General features: G+C 36.8%; 2 protein-coding genes across 2 annotated transcripts; both read left to right on the top strand.

Moving 5' to 3' along the window:
- The first annotated feature begins 556 nt into the window (after positions 1–556).
- LOC138890320 (uncharacterized) lies at positions 557–1,921 on the top strand. Its single transcript, XM_070173696.1, has 3 exons — positions 557–868; positions 962–1,392; positions 1,732–1,921. Exons 1-3 carry the CDS (start codon positions 557–559, stop codon positions 1,919–1,921), a joined length of 933 nt encoding a protein of 310 aa, XP_070029797.1.
- A 13,341-nt stretch (positions 1,922–15,262) lies between these two features.
- LOC104246256 (RNA-binding protein 1) lies at positions 15,263–17,530 on the top strand. Its single transcript, XM_009802031.2, has 2 exons — positions 15,263–15,741; positions 16,379–17,530. Exons 1-2 carry the CDS (start codon positions 15,517–15,519, stop codon positions 17,204–17,206), a joined length of 1,053 nt encoding a protein of 350 aa, XP_009800333.1. The 5' UTR covers positions 15,263–15,516; the 3' UTR covers positions 17,207–17,530.
- Positions 17,531–17,830: the final 300 nt, after the last annotated feature.

Raw genomic sequence — 17,830 nt, 5'->3', positions numbered from 1 at the left:
TCTACCTCCTCTGAGAACTAAGAAAGACGTGATGAGTTTATTGGGCAGGTTAAATTATATCAGTCGGTTCATTGCTCAACTGACTACCACATGTGAGCCCATATTCAAGCTATTGAAGAAGGACGCAGCAATCAAATGGACATCTGAATGTCAAGAGGCTTTCTACAAAATCAAGGAATATCTGTCGAACCCTCCAGTTTTGGTCCCACCAGAGTCTGGCCGACCTCTCTTCTTGTATCTGACAGTGTTGGAGAATTCTTTTGGTTGTGTCCTCGGGCAACATGATATAACCGGCAAGAAAGAGCAGGCGATTTACTATCTGAGTAAGAAGTTTACTAGCTACGAGGCCAAATATACTTTGTTGGAGAGAACGTGTTGTGCCTTGACGTGGGTTGCTCAAAAGTTGAGACATTATCTTCAAGATCATACTACTTATCTCATAACCAGGTTGGATCCTTTGAAGTACATATTCTAGAAACTGATGCCTCCTGGAAGACTAGCAAAATGACAAATCTTGCTCACTGCATTTGACATAGTCTACGTCTCTCGCACGGCAATGAAAGCCCAGGCGTTGGCAGATCATTTGGCTGAAAACCCGGTTGACGAAGAATACCAACCGTTGAGCACATACTTTCCAGATGAAGAGGTAAACACAATAGAAGTAGTCCCTGAGGACACTCATGCTTGGAAAATGTTCTTCGATGGGGCAGTGAACGCCAAAGGTATAGGGATTGGGACAATCTTGATCTCACCTACTGGTCAGCATTATCCGGCTACAGCTAGGCTCCGGTTCTTCTGCACGAACAATACTGCTGAATATGAAGCTTGCATCATGGGCATGAATATGGCGATTGACCAAGATGTTGAAGTTTTATTGATCATAGGGGATGCAGATTTGATTATCCGGCAAGCCTAGGGAGAGTGGGAAACTCGAGATGTCAAGCTTATTCCTGATCGGCAGCATGTGGAAGATCTCGGCAAACGATTCAAATCGATAGAATTCAGGCACATCCCTCGGTGCCACAATGAGCTAGCTGATGCACTTGCTACTTTAGCCTCGATGTTGCCTTATCCAGGAAATGCCCACATCGATCCCTTGGAAAACCAAATCAGGGAAAGGCATGGTTATTGTAATGCAATTGAAGCAGGGCAAAACGTCCAGCCATGGTACCATGATATTAAGAGGTTTTTGAAAACACAAGAGTACCCCGAACATGCTACTGGAGATCAAAAGAAGACCATTAGGCGGCATGCGAGTGGTTTCTTTTTGAGTGGTGAGGTCTTGTATAAAAGAACCCCGGTTCTCAACTTATTGAGATGTGTTGACGCTGAGGAAGCTGGAAGAATCATGCAGGAAGTGCACGCAGGAGTGTGTGGACCTCATATGAATGGGTATGTCCTGGCAAATAAAATACTTCGAGCCGGGTATTATTGGATAACTATGGAGAAAGATTTCTTCAACTTTGTTCGGAAATGTCATTAGTGTCAGGTGCACGGAGATCTGATTCATGCACCTCCAACAAAATTACATCCTATGTCAGCGCCTTGACCTTTTGTCGCCTGGGGTATGGATGTCATTGGTCCGATTGAGCCGAAATCTTCAAATGGGCACAGATTTATATTGGTTACTATTGATTACTTCACAAAGTGGGTCGAAGCCATCACTCTCAAAACAATAACTAAGAAAGCTTTAGTGGATTTTGTACACTCGAACCTTATTTATCGTTTCAGCATTCCTGCAACTATTATCACAGACAATGCTGCGAACCTGAACAGTCATTTGATGGAGGAAGTATGTGAACAGTTCAAAATAATGCATAGAAACTCCACTCCTTATCGGCCCAAGGCCAATGGCGCTGTTGAAGCAGCGACTAAGAACATCAAGAAGATTTTGAGAAAGACAATCCAGAGCTCCAGATAGTGGCATGAACAGTTACCTTTTGCCTTACTGGGATATCGCACTACAGTGCACACATCGGTAGGAACAACCCCGTATTTGTTGGTTTATGGAACCGAGGCTGTGATACCGGTAGAGGTGGAAATTCCTCCGGACAATTGTTGAAGTAGAGATCGAAGATAGTGAATGGGTTAAAACTCGATTGGAACAGTTGACTTTGATTGATGAGAAACGGATGGCCGCAGTTTGTCACGGGCAGTTGTACCAACAAAGAATGGCCCGTGCCTATAACAAGAAAGTACGGCCCAGAAAATTTGAAGTAGGGTAGTTGGTATTGAGGAGAATTCTTCCTCATCATCAGGAAGCAAAAGGAAAGTTTGCTCCTAAATGGAAGGGTCCATATATCATTAGAAAAATACTGCCTAGAGGAGCATTATACTTGGGTGACATTGAAGGAAACGATCCCGAAGCAGCTGTGAATGTGGATGCAGTAAAAAGGTAATATGTCTAAGCTTGCTTCAGGTAACGTCTTTGCGCAATTGAGATGACGAAGGCTTTTGTTCCCGCTACCCAAACACTACTAACCATTTGTAAACCCACTTGAGCAGGTTATTTTTCTTTGATTACCCTCTTTGGAACCCGGAAGTACAAAAAAACACAAAAACAAAAACAAAAAACAAAAACAAAATTATTTACTTGAACTACGTCTGACTTGATTCCGAAAGGATACGTAGGAAGCCTCTCTCTAGGGTTCAGTCACACCAAAACCAAAATTCATATTTCCCCGAAATTGAAACTAGGGCAGATGCTATAATGGTTCGACCATGAACCCATCCAAATGGTTCCAAAGTTGTAATTTTGCCCAAAATTTTCTTTTCCAAAACCCGGTACAAGTCCTTCTGATCAATTGCCAAAGGCGTAGGAACTAAGGAACATCATTGTTGAAAGCCGATGCATTCTAAATTGAGAGAAATAAAATAAGAGAGTCTTATTGGTGAAAACCTTCGGGCACCATAAGGCGACGGGAGTAGAGAAATTGAAAATGAGAGAGTCCGCTTAGTGAAAACTCGCAAAGAGCACTATCGAGCGACGCTGAGAAGAGAAATGAGAGAGGTCGATTAGCGAAAAATCCCAAAGGGCACTGTCGGCCGAAAAGAGGATATTTCATCACTAAAAGTCCTGGCGAGTTTCCCTGGTTTGGAAACATGGATCAATGGGTTCATGAGAAACTAGGAGTTGGTGAGGGTCGGGCATCCAGTCCAAGAAGCATGTCATATCAGTTTGAAGCCAGCCTACACCCAAGATAAGTCCTTCATTTCCCCCGAAAGGGACACTTCTATTTAAAATTCATTATTCTGTTCTCTGTTTACCTTTTCTTGAATCCCTTTTCGGCTTAACTTTGAATTCCGAAATTGTTATAAAGAAAATGTGGCAGGACCGGTTTCACAGAGATCCGTCTGGCAAGAGTCGAAGAAAATACCTTGCCTCAGTGGTGCGTCAGTTCAATCCCGACTGACCATGGTGTCTGATTACCTCCAAAGTAAAGACATTGAAAAAAGAAAGTCAAAGGCAAAGGTCCTAAAAGCAGAATAACATGAAAAGAATAGAGTCCACACGGGCGAGCCTTGATGAAATTCGAAGGTTGAACCCGGACAGTGTGAAAAGAGATTCACCATCAAGGCCAACAAAGCAGCAAAGTTCTCAACGGAAATGGGGCCGGGATCAAGTATTGGAGATGATCAAGGCCACAAAACCAACCACCAGTTCAACTAACAAATTGTTTCTTTGGTTGAAAACAGGTCTTACCCAAAGCAACCGTGCAAGAAGCAGGTGCAACCAAAAAAGAAATGAAATGCGCAAGTGCTGAAACAGCTCTGCAGCAGGAAAGACGACCAAGAAGGAAGTTTCCTCAACATTCTTTCATGCATTCTGATAAATAAAAAGAAAAACATATAAAGAGAAAAACCAAAGAAAAGAAAGAAGAAAAGAAATAAAAATGAAAATCCCAAAAGAAAAACAAATCATGGTGGCATAGGATCCTTATTCTTTAAAAAATCCCGGCCAAAAACCGAGGATCTCCCGGACAAAAAAAAAACGCGGAGCTTTTTCTATCCAAATACCGGCTAAAAAACTAAGGATCTCCCAGCCAAAAAATCGAGGAGCTTTTTCTATCCAAATCCCGGCTAAAAAACTGAGGATCTCCCAGCCAAAAAATCGAGGAGCTTTTTCTATCCAAATCCCAGCCAAAAAACCGAGGATCTCCCAGCCAAAAAACCGCGGAGCCTTTTCTATCCAAATCCCGGCCAAAAAAACCGAGGATCTCCCGGCCAAAAAAACCACGGAAATTTTTCTATCCAAATCCCGGCCCAAAACCGAGGATCTCCCGGCCAAAAAACCACGGAGCCTTTTTTATCCAAATCCCGGCCAAAAAATCGCGGATCTCCCGGCCAAAAAACCGAGAAGCCTTTTCTGTCCAAGTCCTGGCCAAAAACCGAGGATCTCCCTGGCAAAACCCAAGGATTCCATTCCCAAAGATATATAATCTTAATTTGACTGTTTAGACATGTGTCACAACTAACTCACGAAATTTTCCTAGTGAAAACTGGGGCAGAAAATTTCGTTCGTTTGTTTGTTTTGGTATCTTAAGCAGGCTGACCTCAAGACACAGGGTACGAGATGATCAATGGAATGAGTCTCAACCCAGAATAAAGAAAAGAAGCAAAGAACAAAAAGAAATGAACTCAAATATGAAGCAAGCAAGGGTGCAGATTGCTCAAAATCTGATTGAAGTCACAAGTACCGCCGACCCTATTTTTGACCCAATGCTGCATGAAGAAGTAAACACCTACAACTTGTGAGCATCAAGATTCAGATAGAAGTCCGCAGCAAAATCAGTTAAGACTCAAGATCAAGTTTCAAGAGAATTATAGATAGGAATCTTGTAACTCATAGTTGTTAGGCATAGCTAGCTTAGCTGTGATTTTCCTTTTGGTGTAATAAGGAGGACAGCAAGTAGTAGCAGCAGCAACAACTGCAAAATCACAGCTCCTGGTAGTCCCAGCTACCGATACTCCAGAACTGCACTGACCTGATTCCTTTATAGCTAAGGATATGTAGGCAACCTTTGAAGCAAGGTTCGGTCAGACGGTTTTCAAAATGCTTCTCATGGAGTGCTAAGCGAGCAAACAATCTCATGGTTGCTCATTTATCTTTGTCCGAAAACCCTTCGTGTCTTCGAGCAAAAAGGGGCAGTTGTGAGCACGTGATTTTTGTCACGCTTAAATTGCTCCTATAAATTCCTTAGAATTAGAATTTTTCTCTCTTATTTGAATTTTTAGGAATTAATTGCTTGATTTTATGCCTTGTTTGCATTTTTGTGCACTTTTAGTTGCCATAATTCATGAAAAAAGATACAAAAATAGTAGTTAATTAGCATTACTAAAATAAGATAAAAATAACAAAAAATAGTCTTTTACAATTTTAAATTTTACATTTTTTACATTTTTGATTTAGTTCCCTCTTAAAATAGGAACTAGTTAATTAGTATCATCTTAGATTTAATTTGGGTCATTTTTATTTTGCATAATAAAATCAGAAAAATAAAATAAAAAGAGATAACGAGTAAAATACACAAATAAATAAGAGAGAGAAAACAAAAGAAATTAAATAACAAGGAAAAGGAAATTGGGTTGTTACATTGAAGTAATTCTGAGCCCAAATACACGCCCAACCCTTTGGCCCAAACCAACCCCCAACCCAGTCCCTAATCTGGTCCAGAGACGCCCAAAACGACGTCGTTTTGAAGTCAATGGATCATGACCGTCCATACCTTCAAATCCAACGGCCCTCAATTAATATAGATTCTACATAAAATTGTCCGAAAATCCGAAAAACCTAAAAGACATCCCCTTTCTTCCTTGTAAACTCTTTGTAACTCCGCCAAAGCCGCCGCCGCCGGCGAACACCACCATCGCCGTTCACTCCCAAAATTACACCCCTGATTCCCCTCTTCCTCCTCTGTCCGAATCCATAATCCATTCCTCTCAAATCCCATCCCAGGCCTTCGAATCTTAAATCTAAATTCTCCGGCCAAGACGTTACTTATCCCAAATCGACCCAAATTAACACCACTAGACCGCTTGAGCCTCCTCTACCCAACCCCCCTAACCGCGTCCCTCGAATCTTGTCGGACTTGCTCGAATCTTCATTTAAGTTTTTCCGGCCAAAACCCATATCGCCCCAAAAACGTTCAAATTGATACCATAGGGTCGCTGGGCTTCCCTCATGAGGAATTTGTCATCAGTAGGGCTCAAACATCACCAGAAATGGTCATACTGTGAATTCGAGAGTTGGCTGGATTTACTTCTGTTTAGTAAGTTTCTGCTAATTGTTGTTTAATTTTGTCTTCATGATTGATGCATGTTTTCACTTAGGCACATACGCTGATCTCTGCCTTCATCTCTTCTTTTAAGTTTCGTGCCTTTTCTTTTCTTTAGTCGTCCATGCTAATTAGGGTAAAGTCTGTATTAATTCATGTGTCTTAAATTGTTTAGCTTAGTTTAGTCGAGTAATATAGTAAACAGTTTTTCTGATTCATTTTAGTTTGAACTCTTAGGATCCATTCATAGTAATCCTGTTATGATTAAGTTTGTGCTTCATGATTACAAGCATTATTTTACTTGTGTTAGTGTGTTCTGCAGTAGCTGGTTTCATTGGTTAAATTCTAGTTATTAGTTAAACATTAGAATAGCTTTCTTATGGAATGTTCACTGATTTGATAGAATGATCTTAGCATGGTTGGTTCATTCTGATTGCTAAGAAGTCCTATTAGTTTAGGAGAAGTAGTTATAGCTGTCTTGGTTGATAATTAACTATTAGTTTAGTCAAAGGGTTTGGTGTTAATTGTAGTTCTAGCTCAATCCCAGGGGTATTTGGGTATTTAGGGCTGGGCAGAAGTGTTGTAGATTCCACCTGAAACTCCTAGAACCTTCTAGATAGGGGGTAAAGTTAGAATTTCAGAAAATGAGTATACTTACTTGAGTCACAAGTCAACAAATAAGGGGTAAAAACTAAAAGTAAGGAGGGACTAAAAGAAAACCAAAAAATCTGATTGCTCACCTCATTTGTTGCCTATAAAAGGCATCACAGAGGCCTGGATAAAAGAGTAGCCTCAGCCATCAAAGATTCCCACTAAAAGCCCTCTCTCCCTCTCTCTAAATTTCAGATCTACATTTGAAATTCAAATATACAAAAATACAAAAACATCAGAAAATAGAAAAACCAAAAACATTTCACTATTTCATTGCCTGTTTTAGTCATTTTCAAATTCCTCTTTGGTTCTCTTGATTCCTGCTCTAAGCTCAAGTTCTAAAAGCTTTTGGAGGTGTTTAGTGACTTGTTAGAGTGAATTTGGGGTTACTTAGTTCGGATTTCGTTTGAGTTTTGTTCCAATGGATTTCTAGGGCATTTTAAGTTCAATCTCGGTTAAATTTGGGTGTATTCGAGTGATTTTTCTGGGCTGTGATTCAATTTCTGGGTTGTGCATTTGCTGCTGATTGGTTATCTCTTGGTCTGTTGTTTGCTATCTACTGCTGCTGATTTACCTCTCCTTCTTCTCAATTTCAAATTCAGGTACACACTCAAATTCACGGCTGATGTAATCACAAATTGGACCGGAATGAATTGATATTCAGATCTGTGATCATGTGTTCATTTGGATATATATGGCTGTAGTTGTTTAGTTGAGGAGTAGTGATATATATTTAGTTTGTTTGATTTGAATAGTATTAAGAATTATTAATTGGAACCACTTCTGGACTGTTTGGATTGTTTTAGTTGGTAATTGACCATGTCGTAGTTTCATTGTAACTAATACTTTGCTAGTTAAGCATTTTGTCTAAAGTTAAATCTGAAATGGTGCAGATATGTAACTGATTTGAACTGGTATGTGATATTAATATCATTTCTGGTTTTAAGTTTAGCATGTATCTTCATAAATTCGTATGGTATTAGTTAATATAGTAGGTCACCAATGGTTTGTTTCGTTGTTATGTAGTCAGATTTGGAATGAAGAATGACTTAGCTTATCCATGTTAGTATTAATAAAATAATCAAGTTAACTAGTGTGTTCAAACTGAAATTTGTTTGCAATTGATAACTGGAAACTAGCAATTCGAACGTGGTCAGGGAAATTAATTTGATGCAGAGAGTTTGTTTTGGATTCCTAACCAATTGGTTCAAGGTAAAATGATTGTTTTACCATGATACATGTTCTTAAGCTTTCTCTTTATTTGAGTAGTCTTTGAATTCATCAGATAAGATATTTGAACCCTTTGTGTTAATATCCATAGACATTTGGTTTAGACCGTTGCTTCAGTGATCAGCTACCACATGTTGGGCCTCAATACTCAACTAGACGGCCCAAGTTTCGCTTAATTATGTGCCCGTTTTGGTACTGATTTGGAATATAGTTTTGTGGGCTCAAACTTGGCCATTTATTAAACAATGTCAATGAATTAGGCCCTTTTCTTTATTTTTAGAGACACAATAAATAGAAAATCATAGTCGTTTAGGACCGGCCTTAAGTAAAAAATGAGATGAGCCTCGCCAAATAAAAATGCAAATTGTGGGGCCCCCAATAAATATTGTGTTAATTTTTAGACTTCGGGATGGGCCGTTTAGCGAATTTCGCGGCCCTCCCCAAAGATAATAATGCGTTAAACATTTTAGGCGTGCTCTTAATAATATTACTTTCCTAAATTCGGGTGCACATTTATGTGACCCAAATCCAAATCTCAACGAAGTTGAAATATGTTAACAACCACGGGTGCATTGATGTGACGTGGTTCGAGACGCGTTTTCACGACGTTGCAATTCTTTTAAAATAATGATAAAAGTGGTTCAAAGTTAAAAGCACATAAGTTACAACATGTTTTAAAATCAGATATGTAGCCATTTATAATAGTTTAAGCTATCGTGCTAGAACCATGGGATCCGGGGGTGCCTAACACCTTCCCTCGGGTCAACAGAATTCCTTACTTAGAATTTCTGGTTCGCAGACTCCAATTGCGAAGTCGAAAATTTTTCTCGGTTCGGGATTCAAGATAAATCGGTGACTTGGGACACCAAAAGCCAAACCTATCCCAAGTGGCGACTCTAAATAAATAAATAATCCCGATCCGAATAATGTCACTTTAAATGGAAAAACTCCCTTATACATTATCCTTCGGGGTAGGGTGTAAAAAGGAGGTGTGACACACCTTCTAAAAGGTACTTGTACAACCTGTTCACGTTGTGTTAGATTTGGTTGTTGTTCAATTTGGTTTGGAATTGGTTCATTAACCTGTTCTTGGACTTCATTTAATTATTGAACTTCAACCGTTGAAGATGACAACTTCCTTGGCAACTTCAAAACATCCAATAAAGGTTCTTCAACTTGGGTCTCGTGATCTTTATATTGTGTTGATTCATTAGTTTCTTGAACTTCATCAAGATCTATTTCTCCATTATAATTTCCTTCTAAAAGAAATTCCCTTTCCAAAAAGGTTGCTCATCTGGCCACAAACACTTTATGGTTAGATGGGTGATAGAAATAATATCTCATTATTTCCTTGGGATACCCAATGAACCGATACTTATCAGATCTTGAGTCAAGTTTATCAAACTATAGTCTCTTAACATAAGCCGGACAACCCCAAAACCTTAATATGTTTAAGGTTAGGCTTACATCCTTTCCATATCTTATATGGTGTTGTAGAGACTGACTTAGTGGGAACTTTATTAAGTAAGTATATCTCCATAAATTTATTGGAAGATCAGTGAACTCCATCATAGATCTCACCATATCTAATAAGGTTCGATTTCTCCCTTCAGACACACCATTGTATTGTGGTATTCCTGGAGGTGTCCACTATGAGAGAATCCCATTCTCTTTGAGATATCTGGTAAAATCTTCACTAAGATATTTTTCACCTCTATCAGACCTTAGTACTTTGATACTTTTACCCGTCTGCTTCTTAACTTCACTACGGAACCTTTTGAACATTTCAAAAGATTCAGACATGTGTTTTATAAGATACACAAATTCATATCTTGACATATCATCAGCGAAGTTTATGAAGTAAGAATATTCACCTCTAGCTTGAATTTTCATGGGCCTACAAACATCTGTATGAATTAGTCCCAATAATTCAGAAGCTCTTTCTCCACTTCCAGTAAATGAAGATTTGGTCATTTTTCCTTTGAGACAAGATTCACAAGTTGGATATGATTCAAAATCATACTTGTCAAGGTACCCTTCCCTGTACAACTTGTTAATTCTTTTCTCTCTAATATGACCAAGCCTATAATGCCAAAGGTATGTATGATTTACATGATCATCTCTTTTCCTCTTAAGACTTGAAACATGCATAATCGAATTAGCATTCACATTAGGCAAGACATAAACATCATATTGGAGATAGTCATTCACATATAAATTATCACCATAATTAATAGAGCAAATACCATAGCCTATAATAATGAAAAAATCATGTTTGTCTAACATAGAAGCTGAAATTATGTTCGAAACAAATTTAGGAACGTAATAACAATCATCCAACATAAGTATTTTGCCCGTAGGCATTATTAAAGAAATTGATCCTATAGCTATGGCCGCAACTTTTGCATCATTTCCAACTTGTAGATTAACTTCTCCTTTCTTCAATCTTCTACTTATCTGGAACCCCTACAACATATTGTAGATGTTATAACCACTGCCAGTATCTAATATCCACAATGAAAAATTAGTAGTAGTTAAAGAAATCGTGAAAACATTTTTCATTAAAGTCTTACCTTGTTTCTTGTCCTTTAAAGTTGCAAGATACTCCTTGCAGTTTCTCTTCTAATGTCCTATTTTTTTACAATGGAAACACACAACATCGGATTGCTCAGCTTTGCCTTCTTTGCCTTTGGGTTTGCTCACACCACCCTTGGGCGCAGTAGGTCTTTTCTTGGGTTTACTTTTACCCTTACCCTTCTTCTTAGAAGAGTTTCCATCCAACATGACAATTCCTTTCTTCTTCTCAGATGCAAGTTGATTCTCATAATCAATCAACATGTTAAGCATCTCATGAAGATCACAATCCATTTTATTCATATTGAAATTAATAACAAATTGTGAAAAGGATTCAGATAGTGACTGCAAGATCAAATCTTGAGAAAGCTCTTTATCCAGTTTGCACCCCAACTTCTCCAGTTCTTCAATAAGATCAGTCATATGATTGACATAGAGTCCAACTGGAGAGTTTCCAGTTAATTTGGATCCAAATAAATCCTTAGATAGCTGGTATCTAGATGTCCTGCTTTGTGTACCAAACATCTTCTTAAGATGTTCAATGATTGCAGTTAGATCCATATCCTGATGTTTCCTCTGTAATTCAGAACTCATAGAAGCGAGAAATGATGCATTTGGTAGTAAGACATTCTTCCAAGTATTTCTGATAAATCTTGGTAGCATCATCCTCATCCTCATCTGGGACTTCCTTGGCAGGCTTATCGATCACATCAATAAATTTTTCATGCATGAGAACAATTCTCAAATTTCTGTACTAATCATCAAAGTTTGGTCCTACCAACTTGTTGGTCTCAAGTATTCCACGCAGTGATATAACAGACATATTGAGAAATCTAAAATTAGAAAAGAAAAGATAATAATATAAGAACATATTTACACATATCATAAAGACATGGACTTTTATCTAAATGATATTTCCACTAATTATTTTAAACTATTTACCCTAATTATAGTTTACGAAATCTTTATTTATGTTAGTGGAGTAAAGGAATACTTTAACAATATGTATGAGCCCCTTGGAAGTCAAGTCGTTTCTCACATATATTTTAAAGGTAGGTACTCTTACCAATTGTATCCTCATACAATTTTCTTAAATAACTCTATGTCAAATAGTCCCCTGATAGTCTGGTCGATCATATTGGCATAGTTGAGTTCAACCATCAGGAAAGCAAAAAACTTATTAAATTTTATACTCCCCGGGTGGTCCAGGTGTCTAGTGTAAAATTGAATAATTCTTTCAATCCATACATCTAATGCAATAAATAATTTTAACATATTCTCGAACTATAAGTCTCCTGGTAGTCAGGCCGCTCCTTATAAACAAGAAATAAGTAAAATTATTTACTTTGATGGATAGCTCTATAATAAATATCTTATATTTTATTATTTAAGAACCCAAATTTTAGTAAGAAGGAATTATTACTAAAACAACTTTTAATAACATGAAGATCAAATCTTTATAGCATGTGAATTTAGTTCAAGTTGTCTACATGCTTAGTTCTAAATTGATTTACATCACATGTAATAAATAATTCAAAATTATGTAATGAACAAGCACGTGACATAAAAATAAAATTCAACATTCTTCTAATATGTTTAATCTATATAAAACATATATCACAAAAAGTAATTCATGCCAGAATATCATTATTAATTAACATCTCATGAACTAATAACAATTAAAATTAACAATAGAATCATGTAACCTATTATAGATTCTCGTCGTATCTAATACAAAATTTCAAATTCAAGTTATGAACTATCTCAATAGTCATATGAATACATATTTTATTCATAATAAAATAATATCAACATTCAAACGATTTGACTATTGCACAAGACACATGTATTATGGTTTTGAACTCTTCAAATATAATATTAAAATATTTCGTAAATAAATTTTAAACACAATAAATCACGGCTCTGATACCACTGCAGTATTGCGTATAGGTGTTCGTAACACGCATCGGAAGACAATAACAATCCTAGATAGATCTTTTCGTATTTTAAATTTATTTACATGTCAAAGATCGGATCTAAGACGTACCTAGTGAAGAGAATCTAGTTTCACAATTTTTTCGATAGTGCGAAGACTCTATGCGTATCCACACCGAGACCGATCCTTATTATCAACTCTTTGATCAACGAAACCCGCGAACAAATTGAATGAACTATTGTGCTAAAGTATTTCTCACAAACTTTAGCCCATACGTGAAAGACCAAGAAACTAAATTTTCTTGTCAAGAGTATTTCTTGACTCTTTCAATATCTCTGCGTGCGGCAAAGCCTATTATACGTTTTATATGTTGTAGGTCTTAGGTTTTTCCATATATATATATATATATATATATATATATATATATATATATATATATATATATATATATATATATGTGTGTGTGTGTGTGTGTGTGTGTGTGTGTGTGTGTGTGTGTGTGTGTGTGTGTGTGTGTGTGTGTGTCTGTGTGTACTAGTACTACCTTAGTAATCCCTGTTCCAATATAATGAGGAAAAGTCAGAGGCGGTGACTTTGTGCAAGTCTAATGCCAAACGCAATTTTCAATTGAAATTGGAATTCCATGACAAATGGGTATCATGTTTGCCGACAAGTCCTTCTAGACTCTTACACTACTTAATCCAATTCAAAATTAGATTACAAGCATAATTAATATTATATATATAACTTTTGTGCAATATTAATTATATTATATATATCACATATATATTTCAATCAAAAGATATATTTTAATTTTCTATTCCAAATAGAAAAGTTTAATTTGTTCACAATAATAGTTATATCCTCTGTGCTAGCAAAGAATATAATAATATTTTATTTGAACTAATAAATAAATTTATTTGACTAATTAAATTCTTTAATTTAATTATCAAATAATAAAGTAATTAATCCTTTAGCAAAATCAGAACACTCGTTAGTGTGCTACCCCATAGGTTCAATACTAAGCCGGTAATAAATTGATCATATCAATATACTAATCAAAGGTGGCGTCTAGCAATACTCCTTAACAACCGGATAGCATGAAGTATATAGTTTACTCTCAAGAACTTGTAAAAGAATAATGTAATAATTCCTTCTGTCCTTATAGCTCTAGGTCACCCTAGGATATGGTTTAACTGTCAAATCCTAATAGGCGACTAACTATGTGTTCATGTCAAATATAATCGACCATTGAATGACCTGAGAAACTCTTTTCTTCTTTCATTCATTTGCCCTGGCCAAGGTCTTAGTTTGGTTGTTTATATTTCATGACATCATGGAGCTTAAACTCATTACCAAGAGTTGACAGATTTCATCTTGATCAATCACTAATTCTACAAGTATTTAATCGTACCCAATATCCTTTCAACTATCGCTCTAGGGCCATAGGTGTCTGGTATCAAAACACAATAAATAACTTTTCAATTACTATAACGATCTCAGGTCAAAGGAAATTTTATATCACATTTTTCAAGAGATATCTTATTGACGGTTTATGGTAATTCTAACCATTAGGAATTATCCAATGAGTCTGTTCAACGATCATATCTCTATATACATCATCTATCTATGTGATTTAGTTAATGAGATCAACTAATCTTTATCCCATAAAGATGATCACATAAATATTGATCTAACCGGATTACTAATGTCCAAATTAATAATCCTACGATCAAGAACAAAATTTAGATTAAGTTGTAAGAGACTTTACTCTCATTATCATGATCTCCATCACGATGACAAGTCTCAAAATTTAATCAAGGACCTTATTAAATTAATTAAGCAATTAATAATAACTATGATAAAAGAATATCAAATGCCATATATTTTTATATCAAATAACGTTCACAAAGATATGTTCAAATCATCAAATATGAGAATGGATCTAGGGCATATCTACTTTATCCCCAACAAAATAGTCAATGAGAATTGCATATTTGAAGATGTGGAGGGGAGGGGTATAGGTTGAATACTTGAGACGGTGAGTATCGATGTAGGGGTTTTGTTCTAAAAAGGAATATTTTAAGGATGAAATAGTAAAAATTTGAGTCAAATTTAAAGTGCTTATAAGCTAAAAATTCATAAGCTTGGAGTGACCAGCTTATGGCTTTTGACTTATAAGCACTTAGTTTATAAGCACTTTTAACTTTACCAAACGCATAAATAAACCAAAAAGTGCTTATAAACTAGTTTGACCGGCTTATAAGCTTAGCCAAACACTGTTCTATTCAATATATGAAAGCAGTACACTTTCCCTTTGCAAAAAGCTGTTGAAATATCAATAAATTTCAATTTTAATTGAAATATGCTTAAAGAATAAAAGCCAAACTTGAATCATAATACTGATGCTGAGTTGTTTTTTTCTTCTTCTTATTAACCATGTAAATACTTCAAATTTTCCTATCTTTTCTGTTTTTTATTTTTATTTTCTAAGACAGTTATTTAGACAAAGAAAACAGGTGGCTCACGATCCCCTAGTAGGGGAGTGAAATGCGAGAATAAAGAGTTTTGGTATGAGCGTGTGACCTATTCGACTGCTTTTTCACAACTCCTAAAACACTTGCAAACAAATCATAACCAAGTGTGTACTTAAATCCCTTTCACAATAACAAATCTAGGTTGACTTCAACATACAAAATCCCCTATTAATCCCTTCTACAATTCCAACATCTAACTTTTCCCCCAAAACCCCTCTAACCAGTAGGGTCCCTTAGGGTTTCTTGTTTTTGCTGTACAAATTACAAAGGAAGGATTTTTAGGTTTTTTTTTACACTACATTGCATCTTGGGTATGGAGGATTTGGACAAAAACAAGCTATTTTGTGGTGGGATTCCAAGGGAAACCACTGAGCAGATGCTTAAGGAGCATTTTTCTAAGTATGGAACTGTGGTTAGCTCTGTTATTGCTAAAGACCGTGAAACTGGTAGACCTAGAGGCTTTGCTTTTGTTTCCTTTTCTGATTCATCTGCAGTTGATAAAGCACTCCAAGATACCCATGAAATTCTTGGAAGAATGGTTTGTCTTCTAACCCCTCGTTGTTAATTTTGTTTCTCGGTCAAGTTTATGTTTTTACTTGTTTAATTCTTGTTTTTTAGGACCCCCTTTTCTTTGCTTGTTCCATTGGATTTTCTAAAATAAATTCTTTCCGTTAATATTTGAGAAAAAAGTCATTTTTTTTTTTCATTTTTAGAACGTAGTAACGCGTAGTAAAGCCATGCGGACCTGGAGCCCAAAGCGGACAATGTCACTACTGGGTTGGGCTGCTATACTTGTCATGTTGAGATAAAAATGTAAAGATGGAAGTTGTTGCTCTGTTTTGTGGCTATCTTTGTTGCTGATACATATATGTATGTTCTGTTATACAAAAGGTGAAGTCTTTTTTATGGTGTATCAACTTCAATTGGCTACCTAAGGCTAGATGTTTGGTTAACCTTTTTAGTTGGGCTAACCTCTCTCATGTAAATAACTCTGATGTATTTTTGGACTTTTTCCGCTCTCTAGTTTTGAACACTTCAATTGTAAATGAGCTGAGAAACTTTGTTTTGTAATCTTTTTGCATCTTCTTGATGCCTTTGTGATATCCTGCTTACTCGTCAAAAAGGTGAAGTCTTTTTTTTGCTTATTGATCTGTGGTATATTATGTCATTTATAGGTAGAGGTGAAAAAAGCCATACCCAGAAGTGAACAACACCAACAACAGAGTCAACAACAACAACAACAAAATAGTAGGGGGTTGAATTGGAATAGTAGAACTAATGGTAGAAGCAATGATCAGTTTAGGACCAAGAAGATCTTTGTAGGGGGTTTATCAGCTAACTTAACTAAGGAAGACTTCAAGAGTTACTTTGAAAGATTTGGTAGGATTACAGATGTTGTTGTGATGCATGACAATGTTACCCATCGACCAAGGGGATTTGGTTTTATTACCTTTGATTCAGAGGATGCAGTTGAGGAGGTTATGCAGAAGAATTTCCATGAGTTAAGTGGCAAGCTTGTGGAGGTGAAAAGGGCTATACCAAAAGATGAAAATAGCAATAGTAGTAATGGTTATCATGCTAGAGTAGGTAACGGAAGTGGTTCTAACTATAACGCTTACCAACAAGGGATGTATCCATCTTACAGTCCTAGATATGTATATTGTTGTGGGCCTGTCTCAGGTTATGGGAATGTTGCGGGATATCCTTATGGAGTTGGAACTTTTGGAGGTAATTACCCTGCTGGAGCATACCCTGGAATTGGTTATGGTATCACTTCTTTGGTGCCGCCTAGGGGTCCTTGGAATAACCCCACGATGACCGGTCTGAGGGGAAATAGTCCATTGCCTTATGGCAGTACCGGAGCAATCTATCCCACCTACATAAATGGTGGCATCGGAGTGATGGGTGTGGCTACTAATGGATATGGAGGGATTTTGGGTGCTGCGGTAAATGAGAAATCCGGTCAAGTTAGTGTTAGAGATGCTCAAGGGGTGTCTGATTAGGTACCTATACTAATTAGATGGGGAACTGTAGATATCAATTCTTTTATTCTGCTGGAAGCTTCAGTGCTGCTGCTACCAAACAGAGTGAAAAGGTAATGAGGAGCGACTTAAGCCTTATTATGCTGGTCATTCTAACCGACTGCTTGACTGAATGTGGATATGATGACAAGTTAGAGATTCTCATGCTGACCAATTGAGGCTGTCTTCTGTCTTTTATTCTCTTTTACTTTTATGACTGTTGCGTGTGATGTACCTTTTCTTTTTTAAACTCATTTGCGTAGATTCAGACAGCTGTATTATATTCTTTTAAAGTTTTATTTCGCATGTGTGTTGCCTCTGTTGTCCATCTGAGTGTGATTGCTTCCATTTTTATGGGTTTCATTTTTTGGTCATAGTTGTGAAGTCATGTTGTTTGTACACGTATTTACGATGGCCCTTCCTTCTGTCTGATTATGCCTCCCTCTCCTTTCTTCTTGTTTTGCCACCTTCTTTTCGATTCCCTTTTATTCTTGCCTTATATTTTGTATTTCGTGGTGTCTAAAGTTGTTACTAGCTTAGGAAAAATCATAGTACAGGTATATTGGCCATCTTGAAGTTGAGGATTGAGCTGTCTTCTTACCTGTC

The sequence above is a fragment of the Nicotiana sylvestris genome, chromosome 4, assembly GCF_000393655.2.
Source record: "Nicotiana sylvestris chromosome 4, ASM39365v2, whole genome shotgun sequence".
Lineage (NCBI taxonomy): Eukaryota > Viridiplantae > Streptophyta > Magnoliopsida > Solanales > Solanaceae > Nicotiana > Nicotiana sylvestris.
This window is presented reverse-complemented; position numbering and strand designations above follow the sequence as displayed.

Bases quoted from the DNA above. Each gene is read 5' to 3' on its own strand.
- LOC138890320 (XM_070173696.1), top strand. From the start codon at position 557: ATGAAAGCCCAGGCGTTGGCAGATCATTTGGCTGAAAACCCGGTTGAC. The intron at 869-961 runs GTTTTATTGATC...CCTGATCGGCAG, and splicing joins CGATTGACCAAGATGTTGAA to CATGTGGAAGATCTCGGCAA. The intron at 1,393-1,731 runs GTATGTCCTGGC...TTATCGTTTCAG, and splicing joins TGTGGACCTCATATGAATGG to CATTCCTGCAACTATTATCA.
- LOC104246256 (XM_009802031.2), top strand. From the start codon at position 15,517: ATGGAGGATTTGGACAAAAACAAGCTATTTTGTGGTGGGATTCCAAGG. The intron at 15,742-16,378 runs GTTTGTCTTCTA...TGTCATTTATAG, and splicing joins ATGAAATTCTTGGAAGAATG to GTAGAGGTGAAAAAAGCCAT.